General features: G+C 41.7%; 1 protein-coding gene across 1 annotated transcript; it reads right to left on the reverse strand.

Moving 5' to 3' along the window:
- Nucleotides 1-278: 278 nt before the first annotated feature.
- On the reverse strand, nucleotides 279-12,878 carry PRKAB2 (protein kinase AMP-activated non-catalytic subunit beta 2). The gene is made up of 8 exons (XM_024764776.1): nucleotides 12,847-12,878; nucleotides 12,393-12,575; nucleotides 8,634-8,800; nucleotides 7,745-7,838; nucleotides 7,388-7,508; nucleotides 3,640-3,773; nucleotides 2,900-2,968; nucleotides 279-574 (listed from the first exon to the last, which is right to left on the reverse strand). The coding sequence occupies exons 2-8, from the start codon at nucleotides 12,546-12,548 to the stop codon at nucleotides 497-499; spliced, it is 819 nt and encodes a 272-aa protein (XP_024620544.1). The 5' UTR covers nucleotides 12,549-12,575; nucleotides 12,847-12,878; the 3' UTR covers nucleotides 279-496.
- Between the last annotated feature and the right edge of the window lie 1,097 nt (nucleotides 12,879-13,975).

The following is a 13,975-nucleotide window of genomic DNA, read 5'->3' on the forward strand; positions in this document are numbered from 1 at the left end:
CTGTAAGTAGGGCAGCGCTCTGGCACAAGTCCATTCCTTGGAGAGCCAAGGTAGCAGTGATAGAATCTCCACCCAACAAGGATCCTGAGAGTTTGCTCTTCATTCACTTTAGGAAAAAAGCTTCCTGTAATGGTTCTTCCTGCAGCTCTCCCCAACAGATCTTGGTGAGTTCCCACAGGCAGAGAGAATACATCTAGCTAGGAGGCTTCCATTAACTTTCCTCTCGTGTGTGTGTGTGTGTGTGTGTGTGTGTGTGTGTGTGTGTGTGTGTGTGTGTGTATGTATATATATGATTTTTTCTTAAAATAAATTCCATGAACTCCTAAAGCTCTCATTTGCAATCAAATGCAAAAGCAGAGCATCCTACTCAGAGGCTCTGAAACAAACATATTAGCCTCAAAGCAAATCAGCCTTCCAGTCCCAGGTAAGACTGGTCTAGTCCAGAAAGGCAAGGGAGAGGCTTCTCCTGAATCCTGGGAGGCAGGAAGGAATCCCTTCAGATGGGCTTGTACAGCAGAGTAGTGACATACTTCTTCTTGTAGCGATGCGTCGCGCTAAGGACCATCACACTGTCCTGCAAGGGAAATAAACATATGTAATTCATTCACTAGTTCAGGAAGTAGGCAGCTGTTCCCAGCTATTAATCCTTCACAACCGCTCACTTTTAACAGAGTTAGTTTGATATTATAAAAAAAAGGTTGGTTTTGGATTCAAATCAATTTAAGTTTTGATCCTGACTCCTACTGTTACTCTATTTGTGACCTTGAGTAATCTACTTAATGGCTGTAAGTTTTTTCTCATCATTACAAAGGACAACACCTACCATTAATATGGCTCTGATGATTACATGAAAATATCTGACAGAGAAAGTAGGTGCTGAAAAAATTAATTAGTCTCCTACCTCACTTCCTTCCCCACCTCACATTCAAATATTGGGCTTAAAACTATGATTGGAAAAAAAGGGCTTCCCTGGTGGCACAGTGGTTAAGAGTCCGCCTGCCGATGCAGGGGACACGGGTTCGTGCCCTGGTCCGGGAAGATCCCACATGCCGTGGAGCCGCTAGGCCCGTGAGCCATGGCCGCTGAGCCTGCGCATCCGGAGCCTGTGCTCCACAGCAGGAGAGGCCACAACAGTGAGGGCCCGTGCACCGCAAAAAAAACAAAAAACAAAAACAAAAAAAAACAACTATGATGGAAAAAAAGAAATATCCTGATATCTATCTCTAGAAGGAAGTCCTAAAAGCAATGAGAAAAAAGGGCAGTGATCCTTTTGAAAAACCATTTCCAAGCCCCATTTAATACCAGGGATGAACTTTAAAAAAAGGCATCTCTGATCAAGAGGGGACTCAGGAATCATCTTCTATCCTTGAACAAAGTGGACCCTAAAATCCTCCTTGGAAAGACACTCAATCCAATGGATCAATTCCAAACAGCTTAAACAATGAGAGAACCAGGGATAGGTCATGGCCAAGCTGAACCACAGCAATCAAGACCTTGACCTGGGTCAGAACCAGTGTGAAGAGTAAGAGGTACCATTTCCCAAGCAGTGTTACAGACCCTGGGTGTACCATAGAAAGAGATGGCAGACGTGTGGACATTACCTGATAGCCAAAGAGCAGATACAGGAGGCAAAATTCAGTTAGATCACAAAGAACCCAAGCAAATCCAATTAAGAAACCAGTGCCTCTTCCTATTTTCCTCTATATTGTATCATCTACAATGAATACTTCTCAGATTGACATTCTGTGACCACAGTATGCAGATCACAGCCTAAAAATGATAGAAGCAAGGCAGGTAAAAAATTCAACTCCAGAAAGAGTTTGGTGGAAATGAGAAGTGGGTGAGAGAAAGATCTACTTGGAAGAACCAGCACAATGGTCTCTAGGAAAGGACATGGAATAAGGATGGGAGGACTGGACCTCAGTCCTCTCTCTTGTACTTATTGGCAATATGACCTTCTATGAGCCTTAGTTTCCTTATCTATAAAACAGGGTTAAAGAATAATCCTTAGCCCACAAGGTTATTATAAAAATTAAATTCAATAATATACATTTAGTAAATACCAGGTAATCTGTTAAAGACAGCTGTATCAGTGACTTCCCTAATCTGGGTGCACATCTAAGAAATATAAGCAGCTTAAAAATATTACTGAGGCCCATCCTAGATGCACTTATTCAGAATCCCTAGGGATGGAGCCTCTGAATCTATATTTTCCCAAACTTCCCCCAAGTGATTCTGATGATGGTCAGCTTAGTTTGGTAACTACAGAACTATATAAAATATTATTCCAATAGCCAGACCACAAAGACATGACAAGACTGAACAGATATTTTCAATCCAGAATCTAAAGCAGCAGAGAAACCAAGAAGCATTCTAAGAGCTGGAACGGGGATGTTGGGGGACAGGGCAAGTCTGGTCACATTTCTCCTTTAAGTAGTGGATAGGAAAGATGCAAGCACTTGAGTATATATGACTCAGGCAGCTGAAAGCAGCTCATGTCCACCTCTAAAAAAGTGGAAGCCTTAATATCACATTCAAGCATTCTTTGAACTGGAAGGTAAACTTGCTTTTTCTGTAAATGAAATCCTAGTACTATGAACTCAAACTTAATTAAGTAGGTGGTGCAAAGGTTTATAGCTACCCAGAAAGAAACCAGGAAGCAAAAAAGTCCATTCAATCACAGCGCAATTCAGCTAGCCAGAACTCAGATATCGAGACTAAAATTTAAAACAAACAAACCCACTAGTTAAAGAAAGAAACTTCTTCTCCTATAAATTGACCATTACTGCCAGCTTCAGCTTCAGTTAAGTAGCAGAGCAAGTAGCCACTAGGGAACACGTGTTCAACTCTTCCCCTCCCATTTTGGGGAACTATGTGAAGAACCAGGCCCACCACTTACCTTAATGGACAATGCATAGAGATGGTTCAGCATAACATGATTGGGCTCGGGGAGCAAGGCTGGATCACACTAAGAGGGGTAAAAAAAAAACAAACCCAAAAAAACACCACTAAATGGGGTTAAATGCACAATCCTAAACCAGTTTATTCTTCCTCAGAGATCTTTGGGACTGTTAAAAAACTCAAAACTAGAATGTATTATTTCCTTTAAATAATGCACTCATCCTAGTATATATAAATAATACATTCTCATTACAGAAAATTAGGAAAATTCTGAGTCCAGAGCAGAAACCCTTAGCCTCACTACCTATTCATCCTCTTTAACAGACCTTGCCCACAACACATATAGAAGATTTGTGTAAGAGGCAAAAATAATCTTAGTGGGAATCAAGTGAATTGACTAGAAATGTAAATTATATGCAAAATATACTTCTTTTGGATATCCCCAAATGATAAATACTCCTTATCTTATGTTGGAATAGAAGTCTTAGAAACTGGTTCTAGCAATCCATAGCTCTGAGCCTGATATATTAGGACCAGAAGACAACTATGAATTTAGGTAACAGTATTTGGAAAAGTCGCAACTCAGCCCTGGAAAAAGGAACTTGTAAAACTACTGATACGTATATGATTTATACTCAACACACCTTTGTAATAATCCCAACCTCTAGGATTACTACACTGTAGCTCAAATGGTCTAGTAACCCCCAGATGCCCCAGCAATACTCTTAGGATACTCACAGATATATTAGTGTCCTTGTTAAGAATAACTTGGAGAAGGTGAGGAGGCAGGATGGGTGGGGATTTGAATCTCTCCTCTGATCGAAACACATACATTTCTTGACCATAAGGCCCTGGGGGTGAGCTGGAAAGGTCTGGAAGATATTTATTCAAATATAAGGGAAAGTTGGAGAGCTATTAAAGATGCATGAAAAAACTGTCAGTAAATGGCAGCTAATATTAAATATGGTAGAAGTCAAGAATCAAACTTGTGACTTGTTGGGTCTACAACTGTAACGCAAACAAAGAAAAAGTCTGCGTCATCCTGAACATAAACCATGAAGTTCCTCAACATGGTAACATGACGTGAAAGATAGGGGAGGAGATGAGGGGTAAAAGATGTAGGTTCAGGGAAGAGCTACTCCATTTATCAATTGTATGACTTGGGACAAATCCCTCTTCTATAGTCAGTTTCCTCATTCATAAAATGAAAATAACAATCTCTGCCCTATTTCACAGCGCTTTTATAGGAATCAAATGAGACAACAGATGTGACAATGCCTTATAAACTATCAAACAATATGAGAATATTAGATTTGTTCTTTTTTCCAGTCAAGCAGCAAGGTTATAAACTCTAAGACTACTGATACTACGATGACTGCAACAAAAAGGAAAAATTAATAACAATGTAGTAGTCATTAGGGGAATGCAAATCAAAACCACAATGAGATACCACTTCACGCTCATTAAGATGGCTAGAATAAAAACAGACAGACAATGATAATTATTGGCAATGATGTGGAGAAGTTGGAACCTTTTTATTATTCCCATTGCTGGTTGGAATGTAAAATGGTGCACCACTTTGGAGAACGGTTTGGCAGTTCCTCCGAAAGTTAAGCACAAAGTTACCATATGACCCAGCAATTATATTCCTGGGTACATGCCCAAGAGAAATGAAAACATATGCCCACACAAAAACTTGAACACAAATGTTCGTAACACCATTATTGGTAACAGACAAAAAGTGGAAACAATCCAAATGTCCGTCAGCTAATGAATGGATAAATAAAATGGTATATCCATGGAATGAATTATATATATTACAACATGGATGAACCCTGAAAACATTATGCTAGGTGAGAGAAGCCAGACACAAAAGACCACGTAGTGTATGATCCCATTTATATGAAATGTCCAAAATAGGCAAATCCATAGAGACACAAAGTAGATTTGTGGTTGCCAGAGGCGGAGGGAAGGAGGCAATGGGAAGTGACTGCTAATGGGGATGGGGTTTCTTTTGGGCGTGATTAAAATACTCTGGAATTTGGACTTCCTTGGTGGTCCAGTGGTTAAGAATCCGCCTGCCAGTGCAGGGGACACGGGTTTGATCCCTGGTCCGGGAAGATGCCACATGCTGCGGAGCAACTAAGCCCATGTGCCACAACTACTGAGCCTGCGCTCTAGAGCCCACAAGCCACAACTACTGAGCCCATGTGCCTAGAACCCGTGCTCTGCAACTAGAGAAGCCACTTCAATGAGAAGCCCACACACTGCAACGAAGAGTAGCCCCCACTCGCTGCAACTAGAGAAAGCCTGCATGCAGCAGTGAAGACCCAGCGCAGCCAAAAAAAACAAAACAAAACTCTGGAATTATATAGTGATGATGGTTGCACAACTCTGTGAATATACTAAAACTTACTGGCTTGCACACCTTAACAGAGTGAATTTTATGGCATGTGAAATTATATCTTAAAAAAATGGAAAAAGTGTATGCAGACAGAATAGAAATACACAAAAATGCAGAGAACTATAATTTTTTGCTTAAAATTTTTTAATGTTTTTTACAGTTTCTAGTAAAAAGGATTTTAATAACCAGTTCAGCATAAGAACTCAGATTTCAATTAAATATACCGTGGGACAAAAGAAAAGAGTAGCAAAAATACTGTTATATTAAACAATATCTTAAAAATGTATAGAACTTGAAACTTTTCAAAGTACTCTCAGGTATTTTATCATAGATCCACAAAAACACTCTTTGCAAGTACACAGAACAGTTTTTTTTTTTTTCCCTTTCCATCAGAAAAAAAAATGGTTAAGTCATTTACCCAAAGTCACATACACGGCAAAGATGGTCACTGAGTGCAGATTAAAACCCATTATCTGAAGATTCCTAATAATATGTATTCTAAACCCTACCTCAGTGGATCAGGAAATTGGGTGAAAGTGGGAAGAGAGAAATATCAAAAGTATGCTAGTCCTCTTTGTCCATAATTATGATTATATGTCTATTATTCATTGGTTGCTTTGCTAGAATCATATAATACAAAAATTTAGAGTAACTAGTGGCCTCATCATTCAATTCAGTATTTTTAAACTCTTTTAAATCTCTGCACCACCAGTTAAGAACAATGTCCAGCCTTACTTTCTGAGCTTATATAATGAAAACAATATCTTTGTAATTTTCCTAAACAATTATTATACTATTGCTTATTCTTTTAGAAACTGTATAAGCCACTCTTGTGTCCTGAGATTCTAATATGTCTCACTTCAGGTACTGTGTCTCCTCAGCTGTGAATCGCTGAGAGTCTAAGCCTCTGATTTTACTGATAAGGAACCAAGAACCAAAAAGGTTGATGGAGTTGTCCATGATGCAAAGCTAGTTAGTAGCAGAGGCAGGCTTTGAACTCACAAGGGAGAAGTGTGCTTACTGGAAATACAGTTCTTTAGACAGTCATAGCCTTTATTGTAAAACAACAAAATTGGTAACTGTGAGTATGGATAGCAAATCACTTTTCTGGTTTTATAGCTAAAGTAAGGAGAGATGAAGGCCCTGGAAAAAGCACTGGGAGAAACAAAAGGATACAAGTCTTTTCCTCTACGAAGGGATTTTTTTTTTTAACCCAAAACTTACAAAACTTCAGTTAACATATACACAAAAGAAATGTGAGGTTTGGGAACTTCCCTGGTGGTCCAATGGGTAAGACTCCACGCTCCCACTGCAGGGGGCCCGGGTTTGATCCCTGGTTGGGAACTAGATCCTGCATGCATGCCGCAACTAAGTCCACCTGCTGTAACTAAAAGATCCTGCATGCCGCAACAAAGAGGCTGTGTGCCGCAACTAGGACACAGCACAGCCAAAATTAATTAATTAATTATTTAAAGAAATTTAAAAAAAAAAGGAAATGTGAGGTTTTTATAACCCTTTTCCCCCAAAAAACTGCCATATATGTAGGGCCCTATAAAATTATAGAACTGCCAACTGAGCTATCAAACTGGCAGGATTAAGCTGAGGCAGCTAAACAAGGCATATGAGACACAGCTAGCCCCTGCTAGTTGATACTCTCAAAGGTCAATGAAAAACTTGAAATATTACTAGAAATAGCTTTTTAAACTATAGACCATAGCCTATTAGTGGTTTATAAAAAGAAGGATAAAATAGAAAATAGAGTACTTTACATGTAAGAAAGGCAAATATTATACTGTTAAGACTTGTGTTACTGTTTTGTGTGTGTGTGTGTGTGTGTGTGTGTGTGTGTGTGTGTGTGTACTGGGTTACAGTGTAAACCTACTGGTTAAAAAGTTTGAAATCAAATACACTAGACAGATTTTCTTCTTGAAGACGGGTACCTAATGTTTATAGGAGAAACATATACATACGATTCATAAGATTCCTAAGGAGAAAATGAAAAAACAAACAAAAACCACTCTTGGGAAGAAACACGCATTATAAGAAAAACAGATCAAGAAAGAGCAAATACTACAAAATTACCTCGACAAGATGTCTCTGAGCTTTCCATTGAATCTAGCTTTAAAGCATCAAACACCTCAAAATCAGATTTCTTGACATGGATCAAATTGTTAATTGTGCCAAGCTGACTGGTAACCACAGGCTGAAACAATGAATGGAAAAAAAATTCATGAAACCCCATTTCAAATACATCTCTTCTATTCAACTCTCCTCTTTTTAAAAGGGATCATATTTGGCACCACCACCTTTTATCAAGAAAGAAATCCAACAGTATAGGAGTCTATCAGTCCTGACTGCAATGATGTTTGACACCAAGGGGAATGATAGTTTAAAGGAGACTGTTAAGTCAGTGGTTACCCTCGGAGATCAAGGCCTTACCTCTGATGGATCATGAACCCATTGTCCATCCACAAAGAACTTGTACTGGTGCTCTCCCTCAGGGAGGTCCAGGATGGCAACAAAATCATTATGGCTATAGAAGAAAACAGAAAGTTAAATAGGCCAAATTTCTATTAGAAGACAGAATATAAATGTAAAAACCACGAGGCAATCACAATATCATACCAATGATCTCCCGCATTCTTAAGTGATTGCAACCCCTGTAGTAAAAAATAATTTATAAACCCATTCTCCTTTTTTATATCACCTTGAGCATGTATTTGCTAGCCCCTCCCAATAACTTTAGCTCTTAACTAATATCTGGAAAAGAACAATAAAGATGTTAATCCTCCCGAATGTTCCACCTTAGTACAACTATTTTGCTTCAGCAAAACGGATCCCTCACGAATGTAAATAAGATAGCAAGTAGGTTCAGGATAAGAAGTGCCTCAAGGTACCCTTCCCATATTTTGGTGAGCAGATTCTAGAAAATTACCTATATACAAAGGGCCATAACCAGTTACATAATTCACTGTTGCTCTGAAAGCAACAAACAACATTACTACCTAGAACTTTACAGTGTGTTTTGTTTTAGTGCAGAAGTCAGAGCAACTGGACTCAGGCAGTTATGGAAGACTTCCCACAAGCATAGAAAGGACTTGTGTTAACACAGTCTTAAAGAAAATGACATTCTAAGTGGTAAAACATCTCTGACTCACTATGAGGTTAGAAAAAAATGTCACAGATATACTTATTGGTCACAGAAAATATTCTAGAGAGAGTCCCTAGCAGGTGGAGAGGAGTAGTCCAGCCAGGTCTCTCTCCTAAGAAAGGAAATCAAGTCTCTACTCCTGGACCCTGTAGACTCAACCAAGACACTTGTCTTCACCTCTTAATCAGTGGAATCTTGGTGCTCCAATTGTTGAAGGACCCAGAGATGAAGACCTCCTTGCCTCCTTCAGACCAGCGGATAACAGTGGGCCGGGCCTGCTGTGTGGGCTTTACGGAGTCCTCCAAATCCTGCTGCCATGATACAAACTCTTTGTCCCCAGGGAGCTGTAAGAAGGATTAGGTCATCCCTAAATTGTGACCCAGGAATTCTGAAAAGGTCACTCTCCTCCCTAGGGCAGAGAGGGGTGCTACGTTTCTGCTAAGGATTAATAAGCCTTGAAATTAGCAACTAAATCAGATTTTAAACAAACTATAGAAAAGGAACTCATCTAGGACCAAAATGGTCAAATGGCTTATGCTCAAAGGCTACCCAAATCACAGCCTAACTTCTGAGTCTGCATGTATCACTCATTCTTTCAGAGCCTTAGGATTTCCCTTAAGAAACAAACAAAAAACCTTACTTGCTCTTACCAGATTAACTCATAGGCAGACAATTATGATATGCTTCTGAGTGTCTCTTAAGAGAAAAAATATGAAAATAAAGTATGGTTCTACAAAAAATAATTAAGTTAACCACATGCAAATATGAGCAGCTCCCAAGTTATCAGTTGTAATAGAAATTAGAGATGCTAAAATTCATAAGTAATTCACAATCTCTACTTTAGTTAATAGGTTACAAAAGGAAATTAAAAATATAAAAATCAGGGCTTCCCTGGTGGCACAGTGGTTGAGAGTCCGCCTGCCGATGCAGGGGACGCGGGTTTGTGCCCCGGTCCGGAAGGATTCCACATGCCGCGGAGCGGCTGAGCCTGTTCGACCGGAGCCTGTGCTCCGCAGTGGGAGAGGCCACAGCAGTGAGAGGCCCGAAGATCATTGGTTTCATAAATTTTGAGAAATGGTTATGAAATGTTACTTGTTCACCTATGCCAGGTTTGTACTAGTTATTTCAGGAGTAGGGATGAAAATTCTGGAGCCCCAAGAAGCATCAGATCAAAAACACAGTTTCCTTTAAAAAAGTGGTTCCAATATGAAATGAAGTATGTAGGATTCCGGAAAAACAACTGACTCCTTACTTAGTTTCTTTTCATTACCATCCTTCAGAACAGAATTGGCAAACTATGGCCAGTGAGCCAGATGCTTTTACAAATAAGGTTTTATCAGAAAATAGCCACACTCATTCACGTACTCATTTTCTACAGCTGCTTTCATGCTACAATGGCAGAAGTGAGTAGTTGTGACAGAGACTGTATGGTCCGCAAAGTCTAAAATATTACCTACCTGGCCCTTTATAGAAAAAGTTTGCTCACCCCCACTTCAGATTGGCTTAAATAACTTTGGTAAATAAGACTATATGGTACCAAGCCAAAATATTACCAAATAAAATAATGTGGGTTAAAAAAAAAAAGGACTAGTTTATTCATTTGGGCTTTGCTTTCAAAATGGCTGAGGCAGACTACCTTCCATACTCTCTCTCAATATTCCTCAAAACTACACTATGAGATACCAGTAGCAGCATAACCCAAAGCAAGCAGAGAAAGAGAATTGAAGGAACTTTCACATTATATAAGGAAGTGGCTTAAGAGAAAAGTTTGATCTCCATTTTCTCAAAGCAATGAACTCTTATTTGACAGGCTGCATTAGAATTACAGAAATGTTTACATATGCCTAACAATTACATATGCCTCAGATTCTGATTCAGATATAAGGTCCGGGAATCTACTTTTAAAAAGCTTCCCAGACAATAATACTGAAATTATATTAAAAATAAAGAAAGAAACCTCATCTTTAGAGATACATCCTAAAATATTTACAAATAAAGTAATATTTGATATGATGGTCTGGGATTTGCTTCAAAATAATTGGTGGAGGAAGAGTGGATTGGGGTATAGGTGACATAAATTCATTCATGATTTGATCATTGTTTAAACTGGATGACAGTTAATACAGGGGTTCATTACACTGTTCTCCTGACTTTGAAACATGAAAAATGTTTCAAATTTTCTATGCAGTGTTCAAACAAATCTCAGGTGAGTCTAATGTGCAAATAGGACTGAAAACCATTGAACTAGTAAACCAAAGAAGGCTGGCATTTGAAGCAATGTAGGCCCGCCTGCCACTGTTTCTATTACTTACTTGTATGATTTAATAGTTTCAGTTTAGAATTTGAAAGCTACAAACTATTAATATGCCTAGCTTTGGAAGAAAGCCCTTCCACGTATGATATGACATTTCTGTGGTAGGCATGAGAGCAGCTGACTAGCAAAAAGACTGTTTACTCCAAGTTAAATAGTCAGCAAAATCATCAGGAAAAGAGGCAAAACAATTAGAATTATAATTGAAAAATGTTTAAGTGAAACATTGAGGGAAGAAATAGAGTAGATTGAGAACTATAAAATCTTAGATTTGGAAGTGACCTTGGGAATTATTTGAACCTATTTTCTTATTTCACAAATGTCAAGATTGAGGTAAGGGAAAGAATGATCCAAAATAGGCTCCATTTCAGACAGAGCAACCTGGCTTTTATTCAGGACGCCAATTACTGCAGTCACAGTTTGACAAATACACTGTACTTAAATCCTGAGTCACCAAAGTAGGAAACTGGTAAAAATACAATCACCTTGAGAAAGCTCTGAAGAAGTAAATGGCTGAGGAGCATAATCTCTTTGTGATTATGTTCTCAATTGTGATCCAAGAAAATAAACAGTAGAATCCACATGTTATCAACCCGGCAAATTATTCTCTATTTACAAGAGTAAATAAAATAAAACCCCAGATGGGTGGGACAGGATGAGTGATAACATCAAACCTACCCCAATCTCCCCAACCCCTCCACTTTTCTACTTCATTCTAGTCAGACTACCAGGAGGAATTAATGTATTTAATGCCTACAACTCTGAAAGTGATTAGAAACATTCGAATAGTAATTACATTGCTGTCAGCTCCATCTATCCTTTCTGTAGGGTGAATACAAGTTGCCACTTTCCTGAAAGTCCTTGATTGAGAGCAAGGTCTTCAGGGCAACTGTGGGTTGTCCATTTTCAGCCGCGGTAACATTATGAAGCACTACCGGAAATTAGAGAAATCCTGGAATTATTTGCTCTCCCACTTGAGAAGCAGCTGGACGTGAAAGAAGCAGCTCAGCCAAGACTACTGTAAAGTATGAGATGAAAACTAAGCAGTCAACCAAATAATGTCCTTTATTGATCCCCAAGACTAGAAGAAAGTATTCATATTAGCAAGTGGTTGCTGCTCACAGCCATGCCAAAGGGGAAGAGGATCTGAAGTGATGAGCTCTCAGAAGGGCAAAAATGATACTGATACACAACAGTTATCAGGAAAAAGAAATTCATTTACCTACCTCAAGGCAAATGTGAGGAAATGCCGCCTATGGTCAGCAACTCGGGAAACCTACCCTCTGAAGTTTTTCACCAGGGCTCACAACCTACAAATTCATCAGTACTCTAGAAGAGGGTGCCTGTTAGGAGAACCAAGGGCGACCGGCCGGAGGTTTGTTGGCCTCATCCTAAAAATGTGGCCAAAAGAGTAGTCAGGTAACAAGAACTCCGCCTCTATCCTACTTTGAGACAGCACCGCGAAAGGAATTACCACTCAATATCTCCGTCCCCGAAAAAAGCCTTTAATTCTAAAAACCGTAACCCAGGTCAGTGTGATAAGAAAAAATCAAAATAGGGAGGAGATGCCCTGACACCCAGACTACTGCAGCATCGCCACCAACTGGGGGCCTGGGGACACTCACCTTGGAATCCGGCAGGCTGAAGACGCTGGGGTCATCGGTGCTCCCCACCATGATCTTATGTTCCTTGCCCGGGGCATGGCTGCCGGCGCCCTCGGCGCGCGCAGCCTTGGCGCCGTGGCGCTCCCCGGCCACCCGGTCGCTGGTGGTGTTTCCCATGGCGGTGCAGCTCGAGTCGGGGGCCACCTGCCGTGCGGAACAACACGGGGCTAGGGACACCCCGGCGGTCGCGTCTGGGGAGCCCCTGGCCCCGCCCCTGCGTCTGGGGACCCGGGCAAGGGAATCCCCGCCCCAGGAAAGCCGCGCGCAGGGGAGCCCGCCCGCCCTCCCTCCCTGGCCGCCAGGAACCCCCGGAACCCCCAATCCCCCTAGTTGCCCGCTGCTCAAGAAACCCGCTTTCGGAAACTCCCCCGCACCCTCCGCGCTCACTGCCCAGGGGCGCTCCCACCCCAATCACCTCCCGCGATGCTCTGCCTCCTCCCGGGACCAATGGTGCGATGGCTGTTCTGCGGATAAGGCCACCAATAAAGTTATTGAAATTGAAGCCACGCCCCGGGCTAGCGACCCGGGTTTCCTCCTAAAATGGCTACAAGGCCAGAGACGCGGGGTCGCCCCGCGCGCGTTCCCTGCGGCCGCGCAGCGGCAGCGCCCGGGGCCCGCCGGCCTCTCTAGCCACCGTCGCCTCGATGGTGGGCAGTCGCGCGCAGCCTTCAGCGCCAGGCGGGGGCGCCGGTTCCGCAATCCACCGCGTGCGGGGCCAGGACTGCTTCGCTGGCGAGACTGCGCCGAGATCTTTGGTTGCTTGAGCCTCAGGGATTGCCATCGGGTGGGGACGGTCACCGAAGGACACGGGGTCCCCTCACGGGCTCTGGTGCGCACCCGGTGGAGCAGCATTGCTTTTTTCCCCGCTCCCTCACCTGGCCTCAGGTTCGCCAAACGTTTTCATTTTGTAGCGTCTTTTCGACAGGCATCCCGGAGAGGTGAGTTGCTATAGGGAATAAGAAAACGGACTTGCAACTGAAAGCTAAGGAAGTAGTAGTGAGTAGTGGTAATTGCTCGAGGGTAAAACTAAGTGCCATGGGGAGCAGACAGCCTGACTGGGTCCCCAGGGAAGAGGGAATAATTAGGAGATAAATCTTTTTTTAAAAAATTATTTCTATTTATTTTTGACTGCATTGGGTCTTCGTTGCTGCTCACGGGCTTTCTCTAGTTGCGGCGAGCGGGGGCTACTCTTTGTTGTGGTGCTCGGGCTTCTCATTGTGGTGGCTTCTCTTGTTGCGGAGCACGGGCTCTAGGCGCACGGGCTTCAGCAGCTGTGGCTCTTCGGCTCTAGAGCGCAGGCTTAGTAGTTGTTGGTGCACGGGCTTAGTTGCTCCGCGGCATGTGGGATCTTCCCAGACCAGGGATCGAACCCATGTTCCCTGAATTGGCAGGCAGATTTTTAACCACTGCGCCACCAGGGAAGTCCCAGGAGATAAATCTTGACAAATTGTTAAAATTAGTGTAAGGAGAAGGAGAAAGCTATTCTAGGCTAAGAAACAGCACTTGCAGTGAGCAACCCCAGAAGAAATGAAATTCAAGAAAGA

The sequence above is a fragment of the Neophocaena asiaeorientalis genome, unplaced genomic scaffold, assembly GCF_003031525.2.
Source record: "Neophocaena asiaeorientalis asiaeorientalis breed wild unplaced genomic scaffold, Neophocaena_asiaeorientalis_V1.1 scaffold62, whole genome shotgun sequence".
In the NCBI taxonomy this organism is placed as follows: Eukaryota; Metazoa; Chordata; class Mammalia; order Artiodactyla; family Phocoenidae; genus Neophocaena; species Neophocaena asiaeorientalis.